The 25,822-nt window shown below is 36.0% G+C and overlaps 3 protein-coding genes and 1 pseudogene across 3 annotated transcripts; 2 read left to right on the top strand and 2 right to left on the bottom strand.

Moving 5' to 3' along the window:
• Positions 1-333: 333 nt before the first annotated feature.
• LOC123226277 (beta-amyrin 28-monooxygenase-like) lies at positions 334-2,101 on the bottom strand. The gene is made up of 3 exons (XM_044650799.1): positions 1,153-2,101; positions 737-924; positions 334-639 (listed from the first exon to the last, which is right to left on the bottom strand). The coding sequence occupies exons 1-3, from the start codon at positions 2,099-2,101 to the stop codon at positions 334-336; spliced, it is 1,443 nt and encodes a 480-aa protein (XP_044506734.1).
• A 4,113-nt stretch (positions 2,102-6,214) lies between these two features.
• Positions 6,215-7,934, top strand: LOC123226276 (beta-amyrin 28-monooxygenase-like). The gene is made up of 3 exons (XM_044650798.1): positions 6,215-7,163; positions 7,344-7,531; positions 7,629-7,934. The coding sequence occupies exons 1-3, from the start codon at positions 6,215-6,217 to the stop codon at positions 7,932-7,934; spliced, it is 1,443 nt and encodes a 480-aa protein (XP_044506733.1).
• Positions 7,935-11,260: 3,326 nt separating this feature from the next.
• Positions 11,261-16,213, bottom strand: LOC123224755 (sorting nexin 2A-like). The gene is made up of 5 exons (XM_044648457.1): positions 14,925-16,213; positions 14,385-14,594; positions 13,849-14,109; positions 12,248-12,334; positions 11,261-11,666 (listed from the first exon to the last, which is right to left on the bottom strand). The coding sequence occupies exons 1-5, from the start codon at positions 15,981-15,983 to the stop codon at positions 11,586-11,588; spliced, it is 1,698 nt and encodes a 565-aa protein (XP_044504392.1). The 5' UTR covers positions 15,984-16,213; the 3' UTR covers positions 11,261-11,585.
• Positions 16,214-16,580: 367 nt separating this feature from the next.
• Positions 16,581-25,315, top strand: LOC123224757 (annotated as a pseudogene).
• Positions 25,316-25,822: the final 507 nt, after the last annotated feature.

Genomic DNA, 25,822 nt, shown 5'->3' with positions numbered 1-25,822 from the left:
ATTGCTACATACGGGATTTTCTCAAAACTTGTACTCTATCCCTTACTTGACAACTTTATTATTGATATATTAAGCCTCTTTGAATGTCTAATACTCAACCACCAAGACCATTTCACAGCCGTCCATGATTGTTTGGTAAATATTACCTATATTATAAAATATTTTGACAAATGACAAATTTATGTAGACCAATCACATGACAAATGTAGAAACTTAAATTGATTTTTAGAGGGCTAGAACTTGATGAATTTATCCTTTTATTTTATTTAAAAAACGAAATTAAAGAAAGAAAGAAAGACAGGGCAAATTATAGCTGTGTATAACAATTCGTAATTAATCAAGGTGTTTGTGTGGAATAAGGAGAACTGGAAGTCCTTTAGCTGGCATGGGTATTGGATCCACTATTATTTTCTCATTAGAAATCAATTTCTGCCAGTTGAACCTTTTTATCACATTATGCATGAACACAAGTATCTCCGAACGTGCATATTCTTTTCCAGGGCACATTCTGGGTCCTCCTCCAAATGGAACAAATGTGTATGGAGCTGGTCCATTTCCTTCAAATCTTGTTGGATCAAATTTTTCTGGCTCTGGAAAGCATTCTGGATTCCTATGTGTTGAATTTACGCTCCAATACAACTGAAATGTTTATAAATAATTCGGAAAATCATGTCAACTCTAATTTATATATGAAATGTACAATTATTGATGTACTATTTATGTGGGTCGAACTGACCTTCCAGCCCTTGGGAATGGAGAAACCATTGAAGACAAAGTCTGTAAGGGCTTCCCTAAAAGAACCCTGAAGTGGGGGGGCAAGTCTCATTACTTCGCATGCAACATTCCACGAATACTTCATTTTCTGTATGTCTTCCCAATTCAACAACTCTCCTGGCTTTTTCGATTTAGCAATCTCCATTTGTTCTATACATATATTTGGCAAATGATCATTGTTAATGGCCCATCAGCAAGCCTTGGAATCATAGGAAAAATAGTTTAATTATCAATTATTAAATAGTTTATTGTGAAAAGATACAAGCGTTTTGTTTTTGACTTTGGCGTCTATCTCCCACGGTAAATTGCCTTCTCATTTGAATAAATGAATAGAATAATAAAGATAACCAGTGAAATAAAATACTAAAAACTGCGTACCTTCGAAGACTTTGTTGTATATGTGAGGAAGTTCAGAGAGATATTTGATTATGAAAGTAATGGCAGCACTGGCTGTGTCGTGGCCACCGATCAATAAACCCAGAATTTTATCAGCCATGTCTAACTCATTCATGTGCTCACCATTCTCATCTGTTGCTTGTAACATATGTGACAATATATCTTTAGGAGACGTTTCTTTTTCCGCAAGATCAATCTTCCTTTGTTTGATAATAGCCATTATTTCCTTCCTTATCATATTTGATGCCTTGATAGCACGGTTGAATGGAAACCCCGGAAAATCGACAGGCAGAGAAATTATTCCTGAAGCCAGAACCTTAAAAGGATCAGCGAATTTTGCCACATGCTCAGGATCCTCCAGGCTTAAGAAAACTTTGCATGCAACCCAAAAGGTGTATCTTTTTGCAAGAGGGAAAACTTCAACTTGTTCTTTCCCTTCCCAACTGGCCTCAAAATGCCTCTGAGCAATCGAATCCATCATTCCAATATATCTCATCAAGGCCTCTGGCTTTAGATAGTTGGGTAACATATTCCTCATCTTCTTGGACTCTTCTTTGGAAGATGTTTGTGTGGATGAAGGGAAGATCTGATTAACGTTATCCGGCCACCAGGCTTGCACAAGCTTGTTCTCATTGGAGAACAAGAACTTGTTAGAAGCTGCACCACAAACAACAACAGTACGTTCAGCTAGGATTGACGTCTTGAAGATTGGGGAGGAGTACTTGGCTATTCTGTCATAAATAAACTTCTCAGGATGACCCTTTCGGCTAGTGCTGAAAAACTCCAGGCTTTCCCCTATGAACGGCAAGCCCAGATTGCCCGGAGGAAGGTTAGCGTGAGAAGATTTGGATTTATTGCGAAAGAGATAAGCAAGAGATACAGCGAGGAAGAGAGTAAAGAGGCTTAAGCCGGAAAGTAAGAGGAGCTCCATTGCTAAATTTGCCAAAAGTTTGTTTGCAATGAAATTTCAAGCTTTGATTGTTGAAGATGAGATGAATATGTAAAGATTATGTTTATATATAGGCAGAAAAGCAATGGGAAATGGCTAGGTAGAAGACTGTGATAGAATTTGTTACTTATGAAGTCTAAGTTAGTTTAAAGAAGTATCTATGAAACACAAATATAAAATTTTCTCTTCCGGACTATGTCGAATTACAAATATAATTATATATCAATTTACCAGTTTCTGATTTTTCTGGTTCTCACTCTATTTCAATCCCTCGCACTTCATCCCATCCTTTATTACTGAACTCAGACAACAAATTAACCTCACCTCAAACATCAATTCAGACCTTTCCTACCCATCGATCGATCTTGAGGTACAATTAAATAGTTATACATCAGAGCACAACACAGTCCCTACCTGTGAAATCTCATCTCAATCAATTATTCCCACAAACACTCATCCCATGTTAACCAGATCCAAAATAGGTACTTTGCCCAAACACTCAACCTTTTCCTTTACTGTCGGAAATATAAATTGGGCTTACAAGTGTGAAGATTGAAACCCATGTTACATAAAACCAATTGGCTTATGTTAAGGTCCAATCCACACACTTATATACCACTCTCTTATGTTCTATATATTAGATGTGAGATTCTCTTTCTTTATTTGAGTCTCCAACACCCCCGATTAAGTGCAAGCACCTAGGTGGTTAGACCTGCCGTTTGGCTCAACCGGTTTGTGGCTGGGTGCATTGTCACTCGTATCCAGGAACACTTAGGCTGTTAAACCCGTCGTTTGACTTGTGCTCTGATACCATGTCGGAAATATAAATTGGGCTTACAAGCGTGAAGATTGAAACTCATGTTACATAAAACCAATTGGCTTATGTTAAGGTCCAATCCACAACACTTATATACTACTCATTTTACTTAAGTTTATTAGATGTGGGACTCTACTTTATTTGAGTCCTTAACACCCCCGCTTAAGTGCAAGCACCAAGGCTATTAGACCTGCCTTTCGACAGGCCGATTTTTGGCTGGGTGCATTGTCACTTGTATCCAGGAACACTTAGGGTGTTAAACCCGCCGTTTGGCTCGTGCTCTGATACCATGTCGGAAATATAAATTGGGCTTACAAGTGTGAAGATTGAAACCCATGTTACACAAAACCAATTGACTTATGTTAAGGTCCAATCCACACACTTATATACCACTCTCTTATGTTCTATTTATTAGATGTGAGATTCTCTTTATTTATTTGAGTCTCCAACATTTACCAAAACAACTCATCATGAGTCTTCTGCTCCCTTGGAACCACTACCACCTCTGAATCTTTGTTTGATCCGACTGGAAGGCTGCCATGCAAGTAGAATTTAATGCCCTCTTGTCCCTTGTACCAACGACATGCATGTAGTTGGATGTAAATAGGTGTTTAGGGTTAAATTCAACTTTGATGACTCAATTTAAAGGTATAAGACTAGACTAGTAGCTAAAGGATTCCAACAAATTTCTGGGATTGATTTTTTTTATTTCTTTAACCTTATTGTAAAAGCAATTACCATAAGAGTTATATTAAGTCTGACAGTTCAGTACAATTGAGAGGTTGAACAGATTGGCATCAGCCATGCATTCCTGAATGGTTATTATAGGTGTATATGTGTCAATCTAAGGGGTTTGCTACAGTTCATAAGAAGTATGAACTCGCCTGTAAACTGAATAAAACTTTAAGTGGCTTAAAGCATACTCCAAGAGCTTGGTTTGACAAATTAAAAGTTGTTCTAGTTGATTGTGGATTCAGTTATAGACACCAGTCTTTTTAAGACCATACATTTATTTTTAAAAAAGGACAAGATTATTCAATTTAAATGATTCACTGTAAAGTGTGGGAACAGAAAAGGTGCTTAAATGCAAGTTATATGAAATGCAACTTGATGGCATTACTGGTGATGACATACGTGGTGGCATATGTAGTATAAGAAAAGTAGGTTATTTGAAACAAAATTAGGGTTTCAAGGAAATTTTTTTGATGGTGAAAATTTGAAGAATCACAACCTGAGTAGAAGCTGCGGATATTATCAAAAACAATGGCTTCTGAATTTTTGTTTTCTTAAAGTCCCCTCATATGATTTGCACACTTTGTTTCTATAAATTATTGTTGAACATAGGTCACTTTCTTGTGCTGATTTCTAACTTTGATAATGCAGCTTTCTTTGACTAACCATATCTCCTATTCTTTGTCCATTTTCCGTCGGTTAATACAGACGAGCAACAGAAGATTATTAAAACACAATTTTGAGACTTTTGGCAAATGGAACAAGTTTCAAATGTTGCAAGTTGCAGCAGTTGATCAGTCATAACATATGGCCCTTAGTCAATGATATTATATTTAATGACTGTTAAATATTATAATAACGATGAGAATATTTATTATTATTATTTTTTAATGACCATCAACATAGAAAATTTCTTTTGAAATTCATTACACAAAAGAGAACGAAATTTTTTCTTCCTAATTTATCACACAATCGAGAATTATAATTTTTGTCCTCAATTCATAGCACAATTAATGTTATATATGTATGTATGTATAAAATTAGCTTGATTAATTAATTAAAGATGGAATTTAGATGGGAGAGAGAGAATAGAGTAACTTCAGATAGGAGGCGTGACTGCATTGCAAAGAACATAAGAAACTTGATGAAACAGCTTTCACCATGTTGAATAAGTTGAACAATATTATCATCACAAATCCAAAAAGTATAAACATTTTGATCATCACCAATAGAGAATTTCTGGTCCCCATTAGAAATTCTTTAATGACGATCGCATGGTGAAAATTTTAGAGATTATATAGATATAATTAAGGTAACAAAATAAAACAAATTTTATCCTCATCTCTAACTTTACGTAAACCCTAGTTGTATGTTCTCATCTCTATCCACATCTATTTGAAGGGATAGATGTGATTTGCTCCTAGCTAATAGAATAACTCAAACTTTAATCTGCTTTTCTTTTTAAATCAATTCTCCATGGTTATGGTAAATTTGTGTTAGAAATATAATATTAAGACTAGTGTAGAGTTTATATTGTTCATGTAAATTTACCTCACACTTTTAATATATTTCAACTCTGAATTATTTGAATTATACTTACTAGTGACAGTGGCATGCATTATTTTGTTCAGCTTCCACATAATTTTTTTTGGGCATAGTAATCGAGCATGAATGTATTGGGTGCACATCATCGGCTTTCAAGGAATTAGTTTTGTATCCAAGGTAACATATCAAGGAAGTTACGTTGGCCTGCAACATAGGCAACGAGAGCATAGTCCATTACCATAGCAGGTCATGTTAGACCTACCGATAAGTCTTACAGAATTATTAAAAACAATTAATTAAAATTAAAAATTAAAACATTATAAAAAAATTATAATTTAGTGGTTTAACTCATTTAAACCGCATTGTGAACCCTTCAATTTTAACTTGTTAGCCCAGCCCAATAGGCCCGGTACTTAGTAAACGTACAATTGCCTGATTATTCATAGTATATGCAGATAGATTACGAATACATGCATGAAAATTGAGGGGTTTGCTTCACATACGGTACATGGTTTGAACTTGGAGGACTAGCTGAAGCAGGCAAGACTTGGACCAATTGTCCAGCCATGCGTAAGGGCTGTTGATTTTCTTGATGGTGGTTGGGGAGAGAGTTATCGCTTTCTTTTTATTTTTTTTCCACTTAAAATTTGATTTCTTAATGTATTGCAGCTCCCAAATACTAAAAATTTATTACTAGCAGTCAGATATGAGGTGAATAACCGAGCGTAGTTAACCAGATGTCAATTTGGGGCGCCCTCGATTTTTGTGTTTTGTTGCATCCTGAGATACAAAAGCCGCAAAATGGAATAAATTTTTGTTTCTTTTATACTTTTTTATTTGACTTCATATGTCTATGGTCATGTAAATTCTATCAGTTGTTTTCTAGCTAACCATTTCCCATAGCTTTTCTGCCTATATATATACACATAATCTTTACATATTATCATCAACAATCAAAGCTTGAAATTTCATTTGCAAACAAACTTTTAGTAAAACTAGCAATGGAGCTCTTCTTCCTTTTCGGGTTAATCCTCTTTACTCTCTTCCTCGCTGTATCTCTTGCTTATCTCTTTCGTAATAAATCCAAATCTTCTCATGCTAACCTTCCTCCGGGAAATATGGGCTTGCCATTCATAGGGGAAAGCCTGGAGTTTTTCAACACTAGCCGAAAGGGTCATCCTGAGAAGTTTATTTATGACAGAATAGCCAAGTACTCCTCCCCAATCTTCAAGACTTCAATCCTAGCTGAGCCTACTGTTGTTGTTTGTGGTGCAGCTTCTAACAAGTTCTTGTTTTCCAATGAGAACAAGCTTGTCCAAGCCTGGTGGCCGGATAACGTTAATAAGATCTTCCCTTCATCCACACAATCATCTTCCAAAGAAGAATCCAAGAAGATGAGGCAGATGTTGCCAAACCATCTAAAGCCGGAGGCCTTGATGAGATACATTGGAATGATGGATTCGATTGCACAGAGGCATTTTGAGGCTGGTTGGGAAGGGAAAGAACAAGTTGAAGTTTTCCCTCTTGCAAAGAGATACACCTTTTGGGTTGCATGCAAAGTTTTCTTAAGCCTGGAGGATCCTGAGCATGTTGCGAAATTTGCTGATCCTTTTAATGTTTTGGCTTCAGGAATAATTTCTCTTCCTGTAGATTTTCCAGGGTTTCCATTCAACCGTGCTATCAAGGCATCAAATACGATAAGGAAGGAAATAATTGCTATTATCAAACAAAGGAAGATTGATCTTGCGGAAAAAGAAACGTCTCCTAAAGATATATTATCACATATGTTACAAGCAACAGATGAGAATGGTGAGCATATGGATGAGTTAGACATGGCCGACAAAATTCTGGGTTTATTGATCGGTGGCCACGATACAGCCAGTGCTGCCATTACTTTCATCATCAAATATCTCTCAGAACTTCCTCACATATACAATCAAGTCTTCCAGGGTACGTAAAAACAAAAAAACTTGTATCTTAGCATTTCACAATAAACTATTTAATAATTGATAATTATATATCTCCTATGTTACATTTGATTTAATAATTGATAATTAAACTATTTTTCCTGAGATTCCAAGGCTTGTTGATCGGCTATTAACAATAATTTTTTGACAAATATATGTATAGAACAAATGGAGATCGCAAAATCGAAAAAGCCGGGAGAGTTGTTGAACTGGGAAGACATTCAGAAAATGAAGTATTCGTGGAACGTTGCATGTGAAGTTATGAGACTTGCCCCACCACTTCAGGGTGCTTTTAGGGAAGCCCTTACAGACTTTGTCTTCAATGGTTTCTCCATTCCTAAGGGCTGGAAGGTCAGTTCGACCCACATAAATAGTACATCAATAATTGTACATTTCATATATAAATTATAGTTGACATGATTTTCCGAATTATTTATAAACATTGCAGTTGTATTGGAACGTAAATTCAACACATAGGAATCCAGAATGCTTTCCAGAGCCAGAAAAATTTGATCCAACAAGATTTGAAGGAAATGGACCAGCTCCATACACATTTGTTCCATTTGGAGGAGGACCCAGAATGTGCCCTGGAAAAGAATATGCACGTTTGGAGATACTTGTGTTCATGCATAATGTGGTGAAAAGGTTCAAGTGGCAAACATTGATCTCTAATGAGAAAATAATAGTGGATCCAATGCCCATGCCAGCTAAAGGACTTCCAGTTCGCCTTATTCCACACAAACATGTTGACTAATTAATTACATAATGTCATGCAGAGCTTAGCCAGCTCCATTATCTTTGTTTAATTATGGTTAATTATGTTATGAGGGTGTTGTAAGGTTACACATATAATAAGGCAAATTAAGCTGCTGCTTATGGAAGATCAATACCAAACACAGTAATAATTTGTCTTGTCTTTCTTTCTTAATTTCAGCATTTTTACTTTAATTTCCTTTTTTTAATAAAATAAACACACATTCATCAAGTTCTAGCCCTCTAAATCAAGTTAAGTTTCTATGTTTGTCATGTGATTGTTCTACGACATTTGTCATTTGTCACAATATTTTATAGTATAGGTAATACAAAAGAATCAATGACTGCTGTGAAATGGTATTGGATGTATAGTTATCAATATTCTATAATACACAATACGTATTTTATGATACGATACGATATAAATGAAAAATAATATGTATAATGAGATGTATTGTAATACAATATGATACATATTACCGATACAGATCGATACATTTTTTAGAGAAAATGATAATATAATAGAAGTGTATATAAAAAATTTTAAATTTTGTAGATGTTTGTGATATTTTCTAAAATAATAACGTGTTAATTATTTTTTATTTTTTTATTTTTTTAAAATTATATCATATGATATGATATAATACTTTATACATAATATATAAAATTAGATTTTTAATACACGATTCATCTACCATATTTGGTTGTTGAGTTTTAGACATTGAAAGAGAAATATGTCAATAATAAGTTTCGAATTAAGTGATGGGGTACAAGTTTTGAGAAAATCCCCCATGCAACAGTAGATAAAAGGAATAAAATCATGTCTACAAATGAATTGTATGATTTTTTTTTTTATATATAAAATGATATGATAAACTTTTTATTAGGTGATGTAATTGTTTATTTTTTTTCTTATTTCAAAATTACTTACCCATTGATTCCCACCCAAGGTTTAATGAAAAGATAAATTCTCACCCATTAATTTTCAAAAACCTAAATACTCACCCATTTACTGTTATGAATAGGGATAAAATTATTATTTAATTAAAAATATTAAAAAGATAAAATACTATCACGTTTTTCTCCCACTCAAGGTTTGAAAAATTGTCATTTCCCCCCTAGGGTTTCATTCCTTCTCCGACTGACCTTCCATTTATCGACGCTCCCTCTAACCTCCACGACGAAGACGCGGTCATGAAAAGGCCACAAAGATGATAATTAGAAGCGACGTTGTTGAAGATTCGTCGCACAATTGATCGTCTGGAAGCAACGTCTGACGCCAACGATCTCTGACCAAGATTTAAAGTTTTAGACAAGGAAAAAGAGATAAGTTGGAAGGGAGAGAGAACACGACCGGAGATGACGAACTTCACCGTCTCTGGTGATAGTTTCAAAACCCTAGGGGAAAAAAGTGATTTTTCCAACCTTCATGGGAGGAAATCAATTTATAAACTTAGGGGGAAATAAATTATTTTTTATTTTTATGAAATGATAATTTTACCCCTATTCATGACAATAAATGAGTGGGTATTTAAGTTTTTAAAAGTTAACAAAGTGGGAATTTGTCCTTTCATTAAACCTTGGGTGGGAAATTGTCCTTTGGCCATTAATTAAATCATGAAGTAGGTGCCAGCGGCCTAAACTACAGAAATAAGCATACCCATTTACCAAACGTATGATTTAATTAAAAGTAATATTATATGTATTTATTTTGAATATATAATTATGTATACTCTTATATATATTATTATATTATTGAATGTTATTTTATTATTAATTCAAAAGTACTCAATCATATAATGATATATATATATATATATATATATATATATATATATATATATATATATATATATATATATATATAAATGTATATATATATATAAATGTATATATATATATATAAATGTATATATATTTATGTATTTAAAATAAATATATATAGTTTTATTATTTAATTAATCAGGGCGCCTAGCTCAACCATTTGGTTCCATGTCTTGTTGATACTGATATCTCAAAGATCTCAGCCTCTAAGAAGAAATTATTCCACCATTTGTGTATAAATAATGATTTGTTATCATATGATTAGTCAATTAAAAATTAAAGATAAAATAACATCAAATCACATGATAATGTATCGTTGTTTACACATAAAATTGTACATATAATATTATTATTTTGAACAAACCAATAGTTCATTTTTTTCTTTCCTTTATAGATCAAAAGGATAAAAATATTAATTTAACTACAATATAACTATGTGTACTTATTTTAGATACACAAATAAATACATATTTAATGTATGTCATCATATAATTATATGATTTTGAATTAAAGATAAAATAATATCTAATTACATAATAACATATATAAACGTGTATCAATTTATATACTCAAAATGAATACGTATAATATTTCTTATTTAATTAAGAATGTTATATATATACATTTTTTAGTACACACAATAGGTAATTATGTGATTGAATATTATTTTATTTTTAATACAAAATTACTTAATCACTTATTTTTATAAATCAAATATATGTATACTCATATGATTAGAATAAATACATATAATTTTATTTTAATTCAATAACGCATCATTATTTTAGTATGGATAGTTGCAACCCCAAATCATCCGTATTGGATTTTTAGGGGCAATTTTGGCCCATTAATGTTAGTTTATCCAAAAATCTTTGGACTATATGTAAGTATGAGTCATTCTAAAATTGGACTAGGCCTAATAGAGAAGTAAACATTTACTTGTCTGAGCAAGGTCGATTTCTCTAAAACTAGACTGATAATGGGCCCATAGTGGTCTTTCACTGCAAAAGATAATCCGCAAAGTAACATTAGCAGCTTTGACCCAAAGGTCAATTTGATCTCCAACATCTTTGTTTTTATTTCATATATTTATTATTATAATTAAATTAATTTTATTAAATAATATATATTTAAAAGTGAATAAACTTAATAAATTCAATCTGCAATCCAAATTATACTAAATCAAATTTTTTCAATTTAATATGAAATTTAAAATAATTTAATTTAAAAATTTTTCCAACTACTTTTTTACTTAAATTTGAAAAAACAATCAAAGTACACTGCGCTCATACCTCTAATCTTTGCCGAAGGGATCTTCTAGAAACACTAGAGTCCTATGGCTGCCGATAAAGCTGACTGGAGGTTATGTGTCAACAGAATACCCTCGAGCTCTTAAGACTTCTATCCCAACGTCCCAACCAATTGCCTACTAATCAAAATATATAATCATTAGGGTTTGGAAAAAAGTTAGCAGAGATAATACACTTCATTTCTCAATCGCAGTTTGGCAATGGGATAAAATCAATGTCATTAAATGATCTCATTGTCATGTCAAAATCAGCAACTCAAGACTTGGATCCCGAATACCAAACGAGTAACAACCACTATTCAATATCAAATGCAAAGCTTCTAAGGCCAACGGGCGTTGAAAAACTTTCCCCAGATACTACTTCAAAATGAAACTTCATAATTACATACTGCTCCATTTTTCTTCATTATTATCAATGTATTGCCATCTCCTATTGGTGGACAACTACAAACTCTGGAAAAATTTAAAAAAAAAAAAAAAGAAAAAGCTGAAGTTGTGAATGTACAGCCAGCCACATGTTTAAGTGCTATCGTCTCCGTATCCACTTGTCTCCTCCGCCACCTTTGCCCATACATTACCAATTTTCTCCGCGTACCCCACCTGGTCAGACAGAGACTCAGATTATCAAGTTGTTTCATTTACATTGAAATCTAAAGAGACTCAAATTTTATGAGATAATAGAGTACACCGCTTTATAAACACATGTTCCTGTAATTATACAAGCAAGTTCGTGGAATCATGGCTGCAGAAATACAGTTAAGACTGGTTCAAACACTCAGACCGGATCATCACCCTGCCTAGACAGAACTTCAAACAAATATTTTAAGAGATAAACTCCACATTTCTACCACATCATAGTCCACTATATTCACACCCTCATTACCCATAATAAATAAATAAATAAATAAATAAAAGACCAAGAGAGCTTAATAAAGCTATAGAAGCTGTTTTTTTAATCAAATCGTTGTTAAGACATGTAACAAAAAGCTTCAAACTAACACTTTGGAGCAAAAACTAGGGTATGAGCTAACTAAACACAGTTCATTACTTGAGACAAAACCCGACTTAACCACATGAAGATGATCCCTTTGTCACTCGCTGACACCTAATAAGCATGGCTCTCAAAAGAAGTAACAGCATTTTCATACCATATGGACCAGATACAAGAAACCTGAACATACCTGATTAACTACAAACCCCTTCAGCATGTTCAAGAAGTCAGTACGCCTTTCTCGGTCAAGCCTTTCAAGTTCATTCCTGTTATTCTCCTATAATTATATTGTTACAAAGGCCATTGTCAGGAAATGGTGAAAAGAACCAATACATATCCCATCATTGCTCATTATCAAATCTTATGATAACATAGTCAAAATACAAAAGCAATTAAACAAGCCAATTCATTTTACATCCAGACAATGAACTGCACATCAAAAATTGAAAGAAAGATTCTGAACCAAAAAAAAAAAGTTTATGATCATAGCACCATTTTCTCTATCAATTATTCTTGCCACATATTTTAGATAAAAATTCCACTCATGATGCCTAACAAGTCAACATCCAACATTTATAACAAGAAGATATCAAAGTCAAACAACTGCAAATGCACTCCCATTCCCAAAAATGATAATATACTATTTCATTCAATCAAGTTAAAAACAAGCCAGGCAATATCAGCAACCCCCTGTACCCAAGTCAACAACTAATCCCAGGGTGTAAAACAGATGTCTGTGTAAGATATATCTCATGACAACCAAATGTTAGATATTAATATATTGCCAGATATGTGATTGCAGTACAATTGTGCTTCCAAAATTTTGATCAAAACGATAATTTAGTGCTGAAGATAGCTCCATCAACTTAATACCGTCAATGCTATCATATGGAAGTTACATCATCAAAGTATGAACATGAACAAGAACATCAAAGAAAATAATCTTTAAGAGTTTTCTAAATATGGCCACCAAGATTATCTTGGATCAATCATACTAATAAAAGGGGACAAGGAAGAGGACATGACATTGACCTGAAGCAACATGATAAACAGGAGTAATTATCTTGGGGATAACATGTTATGGAATAGCTATGAAAGCATAACATACCCATCATATTAACAATAAACTCCCAAAAGATGAAATGAGAAGCCCCTGTTTTTTCTAGGAAAGAATGCAAGGTTTTCATCACATTAATGTCCTTAAGAAGATCATGGCTGGATGGGAACACTCATTTTTGCAAGGCAAATAAGATCAGGATGATTCAAAACATTATGAAAAAGAGAAGGGTGGCATATTAGATTTTGTACAGTGTATTCCATTTGCAAAGCCACTAAGAATGAATACTTTTGATCAACTTGAAGGCACTTCAATGCGACCAGGAATCCAAACAGAATAAGCAATGGAAGAGGCAAAGTAAGTTGGTTCAGGAAGACCTATGTGCCCATTAAGCTGAAGGAGACATGGAATTCCTATAAAAGAACCCTAGTACATCAATGAGAGATGCGTCCTAAGTGGATTAGAAAGAATTATGTGCCCATAGAAAGCTGAAAGGCTTTCCATACCTGACCCAAATAGGTTAGGAAACAAAAATTTGTTCAAGTTATGAGACGAAGGCCAATATCTAGCATTCAACCCAATGCTTAGCGAGGTACAACAACACACAAAAGAAAAAAAGGTAGAAAGTGTTGGACCCATGAGTGTAATAAAATCTCAAACATCGCAGGAAAAGAAAAGGATTACCTCAGTTCCTAAAAATGATACAGAAGAAGGGTTTTACTAAGGTATAATACCTTGATTCGTTCATATTCGTTAATTGCAACACTTTTGGCATCTTCAGTAACTCTTATAGTTTCTTTGAGCTCCTCTATCTTGCGAATACGTGACTTGTCACCACCAAATATTTTCGATGAGGCAGCCTCAAGCTTCTCAGCTCTCAACTGCAATGTGGACAATTCTGATAAGAGAGTCTGCACTGTCAACAGGGCACTTGAGCGGTCTGAGAATGCACTGTGGACGGCTAACATAAGCCCAAGATATTCATGGAGGGTATCCTGCAATTACACAAAATAAAGGACAACGTAAACAGCAGCAGAAGTTTCTGCAGAATAAAATGACATTAAACAATCTGGTAATAGTATTTATTATTTACTATAAATAGCTTAGATAGTAATATAACTGCCACTAGTGATACTAAATAGTAGCTACTCCTGCAATTGGCAAGCTTAATTTTTCATCTCATGCAGAAATCATATTCACAATAAAGCTTTATGAAGATGTCAACTTTAAAAAGCTTGAAATAATCCATTGTTAAGGTATAGCAATTTACCAAATGCTTGACAGTCTGTGCGTTCAATTCCCGATAGAACCTACTTGCCTTAACAGCAGCAGTTGCAACATTCTTCATGTCAGCAGCCCGTGCTCTTTGTGAGTTGTAAATTGCCTCCTCAGTTTCAAATTTGGTTAGTTTAATGAAGGCCAATCCTAGTTCTCCCATTGTTTCTCCCATATCTTGTTGAGCCTTTACAAGAGCTTCAGCCTAAACACATTCACAAGAAGAAAGCAACAACTCAATAATCACTCTGACCTAATAACTGGCAAATACATTCATTCACAACAAAAAATACCAATACAGATTACAAAAAATTAGACATACATGCGTTCACATGCAGATACAAACCAAGCTCCATGCACATTCACATACATATTCAACAAGGACAATGGCTTTATAAATCAGGTACTATAGTATTACCAAAATTAATGATCACTCCAAGCCCTAAATTCACATTCATACATAAAATTCCTAAACTAATAGCACATAACAGCCATGCAGATTGAGACAAACAACAAAGAACTAAGATGTCATTACTTGTTGAGAAGCATTGCTGAGTTGTTGCTCAAGATCATTCATCCTTTCTTTATTCTCAAGAAATTCTTTATCTTCCTCAGCCACAGGGGGCTTTGACCCACCCCAATCATTAGCAACAGACTGCTTCAACTCCTTAAACAACCTCAATAAATCTCTTCCACCTTTCGCAGGCTGGATCACCTCATGAGGCGCCACAACAGCCGTGCTCTCTCCAAACAATTGCTTTGGCAGCTTCACCGCCCCATCCAGCATCCTTGATGCCACATCTGTACTCGTAGGCAATGGTAATTTCCCCTGCACCTGCAAAAACAGTTTAAATTCATCGCTCTTTCTGATAACAGGATGTGCTGCGAGTCTCCTCAAATACTTCTCCAATGCCACTCGCCTTTGCTCAACAAATTCCTGTTTTTGCATCACCTGAGACTCCACAACACTTTTATCAGGCCTGGGAGGGATAAAAAACCCCCTAAAAGACTCCGCTAACCGATCAGATAACGTAACAATATCACGGAACCGTCTACGAACACTGAACTCAGATCTGTTGAATTCAGGTATGTTAGTTCGTGTGGTAATTAAATAGGTCACATAAGTGTTACCACCAGGCACCAGCGAATTGGACGTTTCCTGTTCCTTCTGCGGATTTGACACGGTGATTCTGAGGTAATCGGAGCTACTAGGAGGTGAGATAGGAGACTCAGGGAATTGATTGGTGCTTTCGATGCCGTTGATCTGGTTGCCAGTGTTGTTTTCGTTGCCGCTGTTTTGATCAAAGGGACTAAATATGACATCAGCGTAAGACGGAGGCTCGATGTAAGAAGAGTGATGATTGTGGTTGTTGTTATGGTCCCGTGCGTTAAGGTACGGTGAAGGTGAGAGCAAGGGATCGGAGTCGGCAGGAGTCGCGAGGATCGACGGGGATAATGACGTGGCGCTACGGTAACTCGAATAAGATTTACTGGTGGTGGTGGTGGAGTCGTCGTCGAGAACGAGATTTTCCATTTCTTCTCGTGAGGCGAAAAGATGGGCTTCCTCGAAGCCCTGGTTGTCCGAGCCCATCATCTTATTCAAATTTCAATAAAAATACTCAAACTCAGCCTACAGATAACAGACTTCAAGTTTGAATTTAGAAGACAGTACTACTAAAGGTGAAGTTTCATCATTCATCTGTGGTGGTGAAGACTAACGTGCGCTGGAAGGTTATGTGGGGGGGAATAAAATGAAACGAGAGACGCGTGTGGCCGTGACTTCAAAGAAACCATGAGCCATCTTTTTTATTTTTTTAAGGTGAAGGATACTGAGTTTGCTTGTTTGATTCGGTTTGTCATATTGTGTTGATGATCGTACTCGTCCGTTTGATCACGCTTCTCTAGTGTGATTGACGGTGATTAAACTCAATACTTTTCTTTTTGTTGTGCGAGCTAGCTTACTTGATTTGATCTCTCAAGAGAAATAAATTTTGAATTGACGTGCAGTGAATTTAAAGTGGACTTTGGCTTTGGCTTCGGCTTCGGCTTGAAATAGAAGAAATTTTAATCATAAATAATATAAGGGTTAAATTTCGGTGTATTTACGTATTAAAAAAGTAATTTGATTTTAACTAGGATATAATTACAGACTAATCACAATTTGGTAACATACAATTTTTTTTTGTTTTAGTTGTAGAGAAGTCATGGTCCACGATTGTTATAAAACCCGCATCCAAACACTCGCTTCAGAGTTGCAAGGACAAGAGCATCACTGTTTGAGTAAAACCCTAAATAGCTTCGAAGTTCGGGTTGGCTGACGGAATATCCGATCGGAGGGTTCGTCCGATATGGGACGCCATTGACTCTCGGCAGTTTAAGAGCGCTCTTGAGCAATCCACTGCTTTGCGAGCTAAATTCCCCACCTGACCGTACGATCTTTTAAGTCTCAAGCCACATTGTTTTTTCTCGAATGTTTCTTGTGTATTTTGTGATGTCTCTTCATTTGGTCTTGTAGGCCCTTAAGGCTCTCGTTTTGGAAAGAATGGGTAAATTTGATGAAGCTTTATCAGTTTCTTTAAATGCCAAAGAGGTGTTGTGTAAGAATGATGCCAATTTGATGGATGATCTCACTCTCAGTACTCTTCAGATTGTTTTCCAACGGTTAATCACTGTAAGTATTTACTTCATGTTTATGTGTCTATCGTTGCTATGTCAAGCGTCTTAACGAACTAGTTTATGTGTAATCAGTGGACTTAGCTACCGCCTATTATGAGCATTCGTGTGTGAAATTTTCAAAAAATTTGGACCTAAATATCCGTGAATATTCATTTGTGAAGCAGCAACAGGTTGGCGTTTTAAATTTTTTGCTAATTTGTTTGTTTGTTGTCACTTTGTTTGTTTATGGAATGTGTAGAGTTCAGCCATGGCTCACATATTTCACTATACATCCACGGCTTATGAGCATTCTTGGACATGACTTGGTGACATGCGATTCAAACCATTAGACTAAAATTTAGCTCTAGCAAATGATCATGGGTGGATAGGTGGGCTGTGGCAAACCAAGACAACATTGCACATAGACAGTAAGAGTGTTGTGTGTTAGGATTGTCCAAGTAGAGAGCTAGATGTGAGAAATGACAATATGGGTGCTATAAAGTGGGAAAGGTGGTTGCAAAAGAGGATGACAAGCGGCCAAGGGATGAGAACAAAATAAATGAGTGGGTGTTCTCCCCACTTCTACTCAAAAGAAGTTAGTATGTTGATATTGTGCACCAAGGCAAGAGCACATCACTTGGTGGGTTGGAAGACTTGGCCAGCAAGGCTATGTGGATATTCATCATTTGAGTAGTCTTTTTATGATTATAACAAATGTCTCATGAACAAGAAAATACCTAAGAGTGTGCCTAAGTGGTTGGGGTTGTCAAATACACACTTAACCTAAAAATTGGAGTTGTGAAAGGCATGGCGGTATGAGTGAGAGTGAGAACAACTTTTAAAACTCCATTGCAGCAGATTCCTTATATTGTGAGTAATATGAAGGTTGGGAAATTCCCGTAAATTTTGTGTCTTTTGTTATTATCTTGTTTTCGAATTTATGAGTTTGTTGGACAAAATTATAGTGTGAATGTGGGCAGAGATTTACGAGTTCGTTGCACAAAATTACAGTGTAAACGCTGGCTGACTAGGTGGGTAACCTAATAGCATCGCAGGTGCACGATTTTGGTCTCTATAACCAACCCTGTGCAGTGTGGTATCAAAGCCAGGTTTGGTGAGGGAGCCATTGATGTCTACTCTTTTGAAATGGGTGAGCGTTTTGGAGGTGCTCGTGGGAGCGCCAACCTCGGATGCAGCAACACTTTCTAAGCAAGCCACAATGCATGCGAAAGCAATAGCTGAGTTGCAAAGCACAATCTCGGACTTACAAAATAACTTGATGAAGCAATGCAATGAGTTACTAAATCAAGTTATTTCTTTGGTTGATTTTTTGGAGGAGCCAATGCTCACAATCAAGTATGATGTTGGATTGTTGAAAAAGGTTGCAAGTGGTGCTTTTAGCGGTTATAGTTGTGCTAGTACTTTGAAACACAAAATTCCCAAGCCTAAGTCTTTTGGTAGATGCTGAGATGCTAAGGAGTTTGATAATTTTTTTGGGATATGGATTAGTATTTGTTGCTACGCGTGTGTCGGAGGAAGAGCAGGTCACTATTTCCAACATTTACCTTGTGAGTGATACCAAACTATAGTGGCGTACTCAATTGACAAATGATGTGAGTGTGGGCAGGCCACGTATTGAGACTTAGGGTGTGCTAAAAAAAGAATTGAAGGATCAATTCTAGCCGTTAATTGTAGCATGGTTTTCGAAAGATGCACTCAAGAAGTTGGGATAGACAGATTTTAAGCAGGAAAATGTAGTGCAGTTTAGTCCATGGATGTTGGATATCAAGAACATGATGAAGGATGACAGGTTTGGAGAACTGGAGAGGTTGTCGAAGGACTTCAATTAGATGCATTTAGTCCCCAAAAACATAAATTGGAGTTGGTATTTTTTCCGTCATAATTATTGTGAGGAAATGTCTACAATAATTTGTCATAGAGATGAGTAAAAGGACTTTGAAAATCTTTGATTCAGTCTTGAAACTAAAAGACAGGTGGGCATAGGGTTAGATGATTTGATATTATCTATTTATTTATTCTTTTTTAATAACAAATGATGTCACGAGACATGCGCTCAATCAAGTTGACATGGGCATGGGGGACAATGTGTCAATTGACACGAGACATGTGCGTAAGCAAGTGCACGCACACACATACTCGGGTGTATGGGACATGCGCATGGTCAAAGATGTGAGTTGTGTGGGAGCGGCATGAAACGACACGGGGCAACATGAGACCATGTTGGCGGAAATACATGAAAAAGGCTAAAATGAGGACAAAATAGGCAAACCAAGTCTTGTTATGGGTGGAATTCATAAAAAGGGTGATTAACACGTGGCTGGTAATATGGTGCCAAGTGTCTCATGTTTATACAAGTGGAAGCATGGCAAGAGTGGGCATAACTTGGTGACATGCAATTCAACCATTAGGCCAAAATTTAGCTTCAACAAATGACCCTGGGTGGACATATGTGGCTTAGGTAGACCAAGGCAACATTGCACACATACAGTAAGAGTGTTGTGCACCATGATTGCCCAAGCAGGGAGTTAGTTGCAGGAAATGGCAATATAGGTGCCATAAAGTGGGAAAGGTGGCTGCAAAAGAGGATGACAAATGACCAAGGGACGAGAACAAATTAAATGAGCAGGTGTTCTCCCCACTTTCGCAAGAAAGAAGCCAGTATGTTGAAATTGTGCACCAAGGTAGGAGTAGATCACTTAGTGGGCTGCAAGTAGAGTTAGATTCAAACTGAGCTAACTTAAGCGTGTTAAAAAACTTTGCTCGAACAAGATCGAACAGTTCATATTTTTGTTAAGCACAAACCCGAGCTCGAGCCTAAAAGCTTAAGGGGCTCAAGCTTAAGTTTTAAGAAAGCAGAAACGAGTTGCTCGCTAGTAGCTTGTTTTTACATTAAAATGACATCGTTTAGTGCTAAAAAAACATCATTTTTTATTAAAAAAAGTAAAATGTTGTCGTTTCACTAAATAATTGATATCAAATTATCCAATCCTATTGACGCCTATATTTTAGTTTCTAGATTATGGATAGAAAAATTTCAAAGTTCTTTGTACTCATTTCCAAGATGAATTATTGGGGGTATTTTCTTACAATAATTATGATGGAGAAAATACCAATTCTAATTAATGTTTTTGGAGACTAAACATATCTAATTGAAGTCTTTTGCCTGTTTCCTCCAGTTCTCCAAATAAAAGGTATGAAAGCCCTAAACTCCTCCACTACCAAATCCTAAGTAAGACTCCCAACCCAGAGGAGTAGTATTCTCAATCAAAATCAAACAAAATCGGCGACCGCTGACAATCAAGCAAGTGGTGACGAATTGAGATCCAAAATGAAAAAACAAGATAGAACGACGATAACTAAGAGGAACGAACGCCAACAAGAGACAAAATTCAGTTGACAAAGACTGAGTGACAAATTGATAGGATGATCAACGACGAGAGACAAATCCCGACCAAGAATTGTACTGAAATTGGTAAATTTTTTACATTTTATTTTGTTTGTAACTTTGCAGCTGAAAACAACCAATACTTGCTCATTTTGTGCATTCATGTTTCTTTTAGATCACTGTATCGATCTAATATGTTTGTGGGAGTTGTGATTATCAGTTTTGGTAACTTATATTATACACATTCTGTGTTAATCTGATATGTTTTATGTGTCCGTGGGAGTGTGTGTGTAGCCTTAGCCAGGCCATTAAAAACGATGTTTGGATGAGATTTGGGCCCTGGAGAATACATAAAGCAAGATTTTTATCTTCTCTTGTTTCAGGTAATTGAATTTGTTCAATTTAAACAGTTGGAGCACTCTAATCAGTATTTAGTAGCAAGGGTAGAATAATCCATTCTACAACTAAAGCAGAATGCACATGACATTGAAGAAGAAGGTGTAGCTTTTATTCTGCCATTCTAGGAGTAAACGCCTTTTTTTTTTTTTTCCAAAGATTTGATCATAAAACATAAATGCATCTTCTTGTAGAGTGTTCTCAAGAGCATAAAATGCAGGATTCATTTTGTGGAGCTCTCTAATGAGGTTGGATCCAAATCTTTGACTTTCAATGAAGATTGGCAGTCATGACCTTGGTGGACACCAACTGCTGAGAAGAATTATCTTTTAGGTCAGTTTAACTTGCATGATATTTTCTGTATTACTCACAATTCATCAGCATGGTAAACTGTAGGACTAGAAAATTCTGTGATAACCATAAAACTCATTAAATTGAAAGATCTTTTGGAAAGTATGAGTACTGCTAAGTGTATAATTTATCTTGCTGAATGCCAGCAGGGGTTTTTATAAACAGAGTTTTGCACATTATATTAGAGTTCAGTTTTTTTTTTGGTTTGAGTTTCTACTTACGGTGAAGAAGTTAATAGTATTTGTCAGGTAACTTTGTGGGAATAGGAAAGGTATCTTTTATCTTCTCTTCAATCCTTTCATGATATATATATATATATATATATATATATATATATATATATATCTCTAAAATGTTTTGACAATTTTCCTGTCCAGGTCCATCTGAAGGAATCTCCTATTTTCCTAAACAGAACTTGGTAACAACCTTTGCCTACTTACAAAGAGTCATTGAGAAGAAATCCTTTCTTTCTTGGATGATAGATCTACCTATTCAGAGTGCTTCAGCATCCACTAAGGAAAACTTTGAAGCAAATGTTTTTTTCCTGACGCAAAAGTTTCCCAGAGCTGAAGTATTTGCTTTATAGCTATGCAAAGATGTTGGAGTTCTCTTTAGGTGTTGCAATAGAGGTGGTTGTGGGGGTTTCTAATGGCATCAAGTCTGCAGGGGTAAGAATTTGCTGGTCATGTGACTACAAGCATGTGTTTTCCTTTTTTCCTTTCGGTTTTGTACATTTTATTTACTTTGCAAGACTCTGATTTTATTCTGCTCTTAGGCTTCATGATTAGGCTTTTAATACTGTTTATAATGGCCCCATTTACATACAAAAACCTAAGAGATTGGTACTAAACTGATGTGAGACAGTGCTATTGTTCCTTGGTAGTTGTGTGCACTGTTTCAAGGATAAACTTGCTGAATTACTATCCATTAAAAGTAAAATTGTAACCTCTGTTGCAGGTTTTTGGTACGAACATGGTTGACTGGTTGAGTTTTGCTGTGGTTTTGAATGCGTGGAACTTGAATTCTTGTGAAGTTGAGCAGCCTGATGTGAACGGATGTGGGCCTTTGTCCTGGAATATTGTGAATTCGCTGCTGAAGGATTGCATTCTTGAGAAGGGTAGGTCCATTGAATCTCTCATAATCTCTCCACCAGGTGAGCTTCCTATTTTGGTGGAAATGGTCACAGAACCATTGTCTTGGCACACTCTTGTAATCCAGTCCTGTGTCAGATCTAGACCTGGCCACGGTTCATGAACCGCCGGTTTCGGTTCGGAACCGCCGGTTCACGGTTCGAAAATATAAGGACCCTGAACCGAAACCGTAACAGGACGGTTCGGAACCGCCGGTTCCGGTTCATGGCCCCGGTTCGGAACCGACGGTTTCGGTTCGGAACCGACGGTTTCGGTTCATGGCCCCGGTTCGGAACCGACGGTTTCGGTTCGGAACCGACGGTTTCGGTTCGGAACCGACGGTTTCGGTTCGGAACCGACGGTTTCGGTTCGGAACCGACGGTTTCGGTTCGAAACCGATATTGAACCATCAATTCTAATATATGATCTTGATTTAATTTTTAAATTATTAATTACAATAATTGAAATTTAAAAGAAAGGCTTGGACTTAATTTTTCAATTAAGCTTCCTACGTATCTTCTTGGGGTTTAGAAGAATCAAAGCTTACGTAGTTCTCTTACCTTGAAAATATAAAATTGAAATTGAAATTGAAATTTAAAAAAAAATAAGAAAGAATTTAATTAAATTTAAGAAAATTTAATTGAATTGAAAGATTGAGAGAATATTAAGAGTTTAAAGAATGAGAATGAGAGTTTGAAGGATTGAGTGAGAGAGTAGAGAGATTGAGATTTGAGAGAATAGAATTTAAAAGGGTATATATAGAAAAAAAATTTTTTGAAAAAAATTAGAAATAGGGGGGGTAAATTGAAATTCCAAAAAATTGCAAGGGACCAACGGTCCCCTGCAACTTCACTGAAAATTGCAGGGGACCAACGGTCCCCTGCAAATTTCCTTCAAAAGGCAACGGTTCCCTGCGCAGGGAACCGTTGCCTTTTTAAATAAAATTCAAAAAAAAAATAAAAAAAATTTCAAAAAATTTTCAAATTTTTTTCGGTTCAGCACAGTAAACCGCCGGTTCATAAACCGGTGTGAACCGGCGGTTCCACGGTTTCAATTTATGTGAACCGGAACCGAACTGTAGAGCCACGGTTTCGATTCCGGTTCACTGCCGGTTCCGGGTCTACCGGTTCCGGTTCCGATTCCGGGTTTAGCTGGGCTGGTTTTGGTCCAGTTCACGGGCCAAACTAGCCCGTGGCCAGGACTAGTCAGATCTGTTCCATCTGGAAAGAAGACAGAAGAGTGGACCTATGGATCAATCTATCTCTTCGGTTTGTCATGCATTTGGGAGTAAATACAATCTTCTCTCAGCATGGTGTTAGATGTTGCAAAATGGTTAGAGCATCATATCAACAGGTCAGAGGACGAAAACTTAGACATCATATTCTCCTCCCTTCAGATAACAGGACAGCATGAAGGTACCTGGCAGGTTTTCCAGTGTTTTGGAACATACATCTCATCCATTAATGAGATGGAATTTGGTGATCGTACTTCCCAAGATCTGAAATCGTGGAGTCCTGTTGATGTTGCAAGGAAACTAGTATCTGGGAAGCGGGCTGTACTGTCTGAATATCTTCAAATTTGTCAATTAAAAATAAAGTCTTTGCGAGCAATGCAACAACATAGTCCTGGCCACGGGCCGGTTTGGCCCGTGAACCGGACCGAAACCGGCCCGGCTAAACCCGGAACCGGAACCGGCAGACCCGGAACCGACAGTGAACCGGAACCGAAACCGAAACCGTGGCTCTACGGTTCGGTTCCGGTTCACATAAATTGAAACCGTAGAACCGTCGGTTCACACCGGTTTATGAACCGGCGGTTTACTGTGCTGAACCGAAAAAAATTTGAAATTTTTTTGAAATTTTTTTTATTTTTTTTTAAATTTTATTTAAAAAGGCAACGGTTCCCTGCGCAGGGAACCGCTGCCTTTTGAAGGAGTGAAGTTGCAGGGGACCGTTGGTCCCCTGCAATTTTTTGGAATTTCAATTTACCCCCCCTATTTCTAATTTTTTTTCTATATATACCCCTTTAAATTCTATTTTCTCAAATCTCAATCTCTCTACTCTCTCACTCAATCCTTCAAACTCTCATTCTCATTCTTTAAACTCTTAATATTCTCTCAATCTTTCAATTCAATTAAATTTAATTAAATTCTTTCTTATTTTTTTTTAAATTTCAATTTCAATTTCAATTTCAATTTTATATTTTCAAGGTAAGAGAACTACGTAGGCTTTGATTCTTCTAAACCCCAAGAAGATACGTAGGAAGCTTAATTGAAAAATTAAGTCCAAGCCTTTCTTTTAAATTTCAATTATTGTAATTAATAATTTAAAAATTAAATCAAGATCATGTATTAGAATTGATGGTTCAATATCGGATTCGAATCGAAACCGTCGGTTCCGAACCGAAACCGTCGGTTCCGAACCGGGGCCATGAACCGGAACCGGCGGTTCCGAACCGTGGACGAACCGTCCTGTTACGGTTTCGGTTCAGGGTCCTTATATTTTCGAACCGTGAACCGGTGGTTCCGAACCGAAACCGGCGGTTCATGAACCGTGGCCAGGTCTACAACAACAGATGGTGGTTTGAAGATGAATTTTGCTGCTGAGAGTGACACTGAAGTTTTTATATATTTCAATTTTTCAGAGCTTTTTCCGGGCTCTGTGACTGAAGGTTTGGAGGCCTATTTTGCTACCAAATATTTAGGCAGTAGTCTAATCTGGGAAGAGTTTGGATGGGGAACAATTTAAATTTTTTGCTAGGGGTCCGTTTTTATCGAGACGTGCAACCACAGATTTTAAAAGCGATTTTGATGTCTTTCTCTAAGTTTTTCCCCTATAGAGTGTAGACTATATAAAACATTAAAATTTTTTTTTCACTATTTTAGGTTATGTTTTCGATCATACAGTCAATTATAACTGTATTTTTAAGCATAAATACTGGTGATGTATCATTATCATCTATATAGAATTGTTTGACTTCTGCTGTAAATTCTTGAAATCCCTTCGTTTATGATTGATGTTTGTTGAAAACAGATTAGGGCTTGAGATTATTATCTATAAGCTCATACAGTGATCCCCACAAATTAGTCCATACTGAATATATTATCCAAGGAAAGCTGAATAAAATTGTTGAGCCAACAACCCATCTCAAACTTTTGTGCGGTTAACTGTTCATCAATAAACCAACAGAACAGTTGCAGAAATGTTTCAGCTACCGTGCTATAGCCACACTGCCTTCCCAAATTGGGCATTCGCCAACTTGATTTGTAGACTCAGTTCTACATTCAATGACTTCAACTTCAAAGCAATGTTGTAAATAAAATTTAAGATCAGTCCTTGATGAACTTATAAATCACATTGGATTGGAATGATTATGAGGCAAGAAACTCTCTAACTGAACTTGAAAGATCTAAAAAATTATTAGTAAATGTCCAACAACATTAAGTACAGAATCTTCATATATTTTTAACAAATTCATTGAGCTAGTGGGTGTAAC

The sequence above is a fragment of the Mangifera indica genome, chromosome 9 (assembly GCF_011075055.1).
Source record: "Mangifera indica cultivar Alphonso chromosome 9, CATAS_Mindica_2.1, whole genome shotgun sequence".
Taxonomy (NCBI): domain Eukaryota; kingdom Viridiplantae; phylum Streptophyta; class Magnoliopsida; order Sapindales; family Anacardiaceae; genus Mangifera; species Mangifera indica.
This window is presented reverse-complemented; position numbering and strand designations above follow the sequence as displayed.

What these genes read in the sequence shown, in the direction of transcription:
- LOC123226277 (XM_044650799.1), bottom strand. Translation starts at nt 2,101, where the DNA reads ATGGAGCTCCTCTTACTTTCCGGCTTAAGCCTCTTTACTCTCTTCCTC. An exon ending in ATACAACAAAGTCTTCGAAG is followed by an intron (nt 925 to 1,152) that starts GTACGCAGTTTT and finishes ATATATGTATAG; the next exon opens with AACAAATGGAGATTGCTAAA. An exon ending in CCATTCCCAAGGGCTGGAAG is followed by an intron (nt 640 to 736) that starts GTCAGTTCGACC and finishes TAAACATTTCAG; the next exon opens with TTGTATTGGAGCGTAAATTC.
- LOC123226276 (XM_044650798.1), top strand. Translation starts at nt 6,215, where the DNA reads ATGGAGCTCTTCTTCCTTTTCGGGTTAATCCTCTTTACTCTCTTCCTC. An exon ending in ATACAATCAAGTCTTCCAGG is followed by an intron (nt 7,164 to 7,343) that starts GTACGTAAAAAC and finishes ATATATGTATAG; the next exon opens with AACAAATGGAGATCGCAAAA. An exon ending in CCATTCCTAAGGGCTGGAAG is followed by an intron (nt 7,532 to 7,628) that starts GTCAGTTCGACC and finishes TAAACATTGCAG; the next exon opens with TTGTATTGGAACGTAAATTC.
- LOC123224755 (XM_044648457.1), bottom strand. Translation starts at nt 15,983, where the DNA reads ATGATGGGCTCGGACAACCAGGGCTTCGAGGAAGCCCATCTTTTCGCC. An exon ending in TCAGCAATGCTTCTCAACAA is followed by an intron (nt 14,595 to 14,924) that starts GTAATGACATCT and finishes GAATGTGTTTAG; the next exon opens with GCTGAAGCTCTTGTAAAGGC. An exon ending in ACGAATATGAACGAATCAAG is followed by an intron (nt 12,335 to 13,848) that starts GTATTATACCTT and finishes ATATAATTATAG; the next exon opens with GAGAATAACAGGAATGAACT.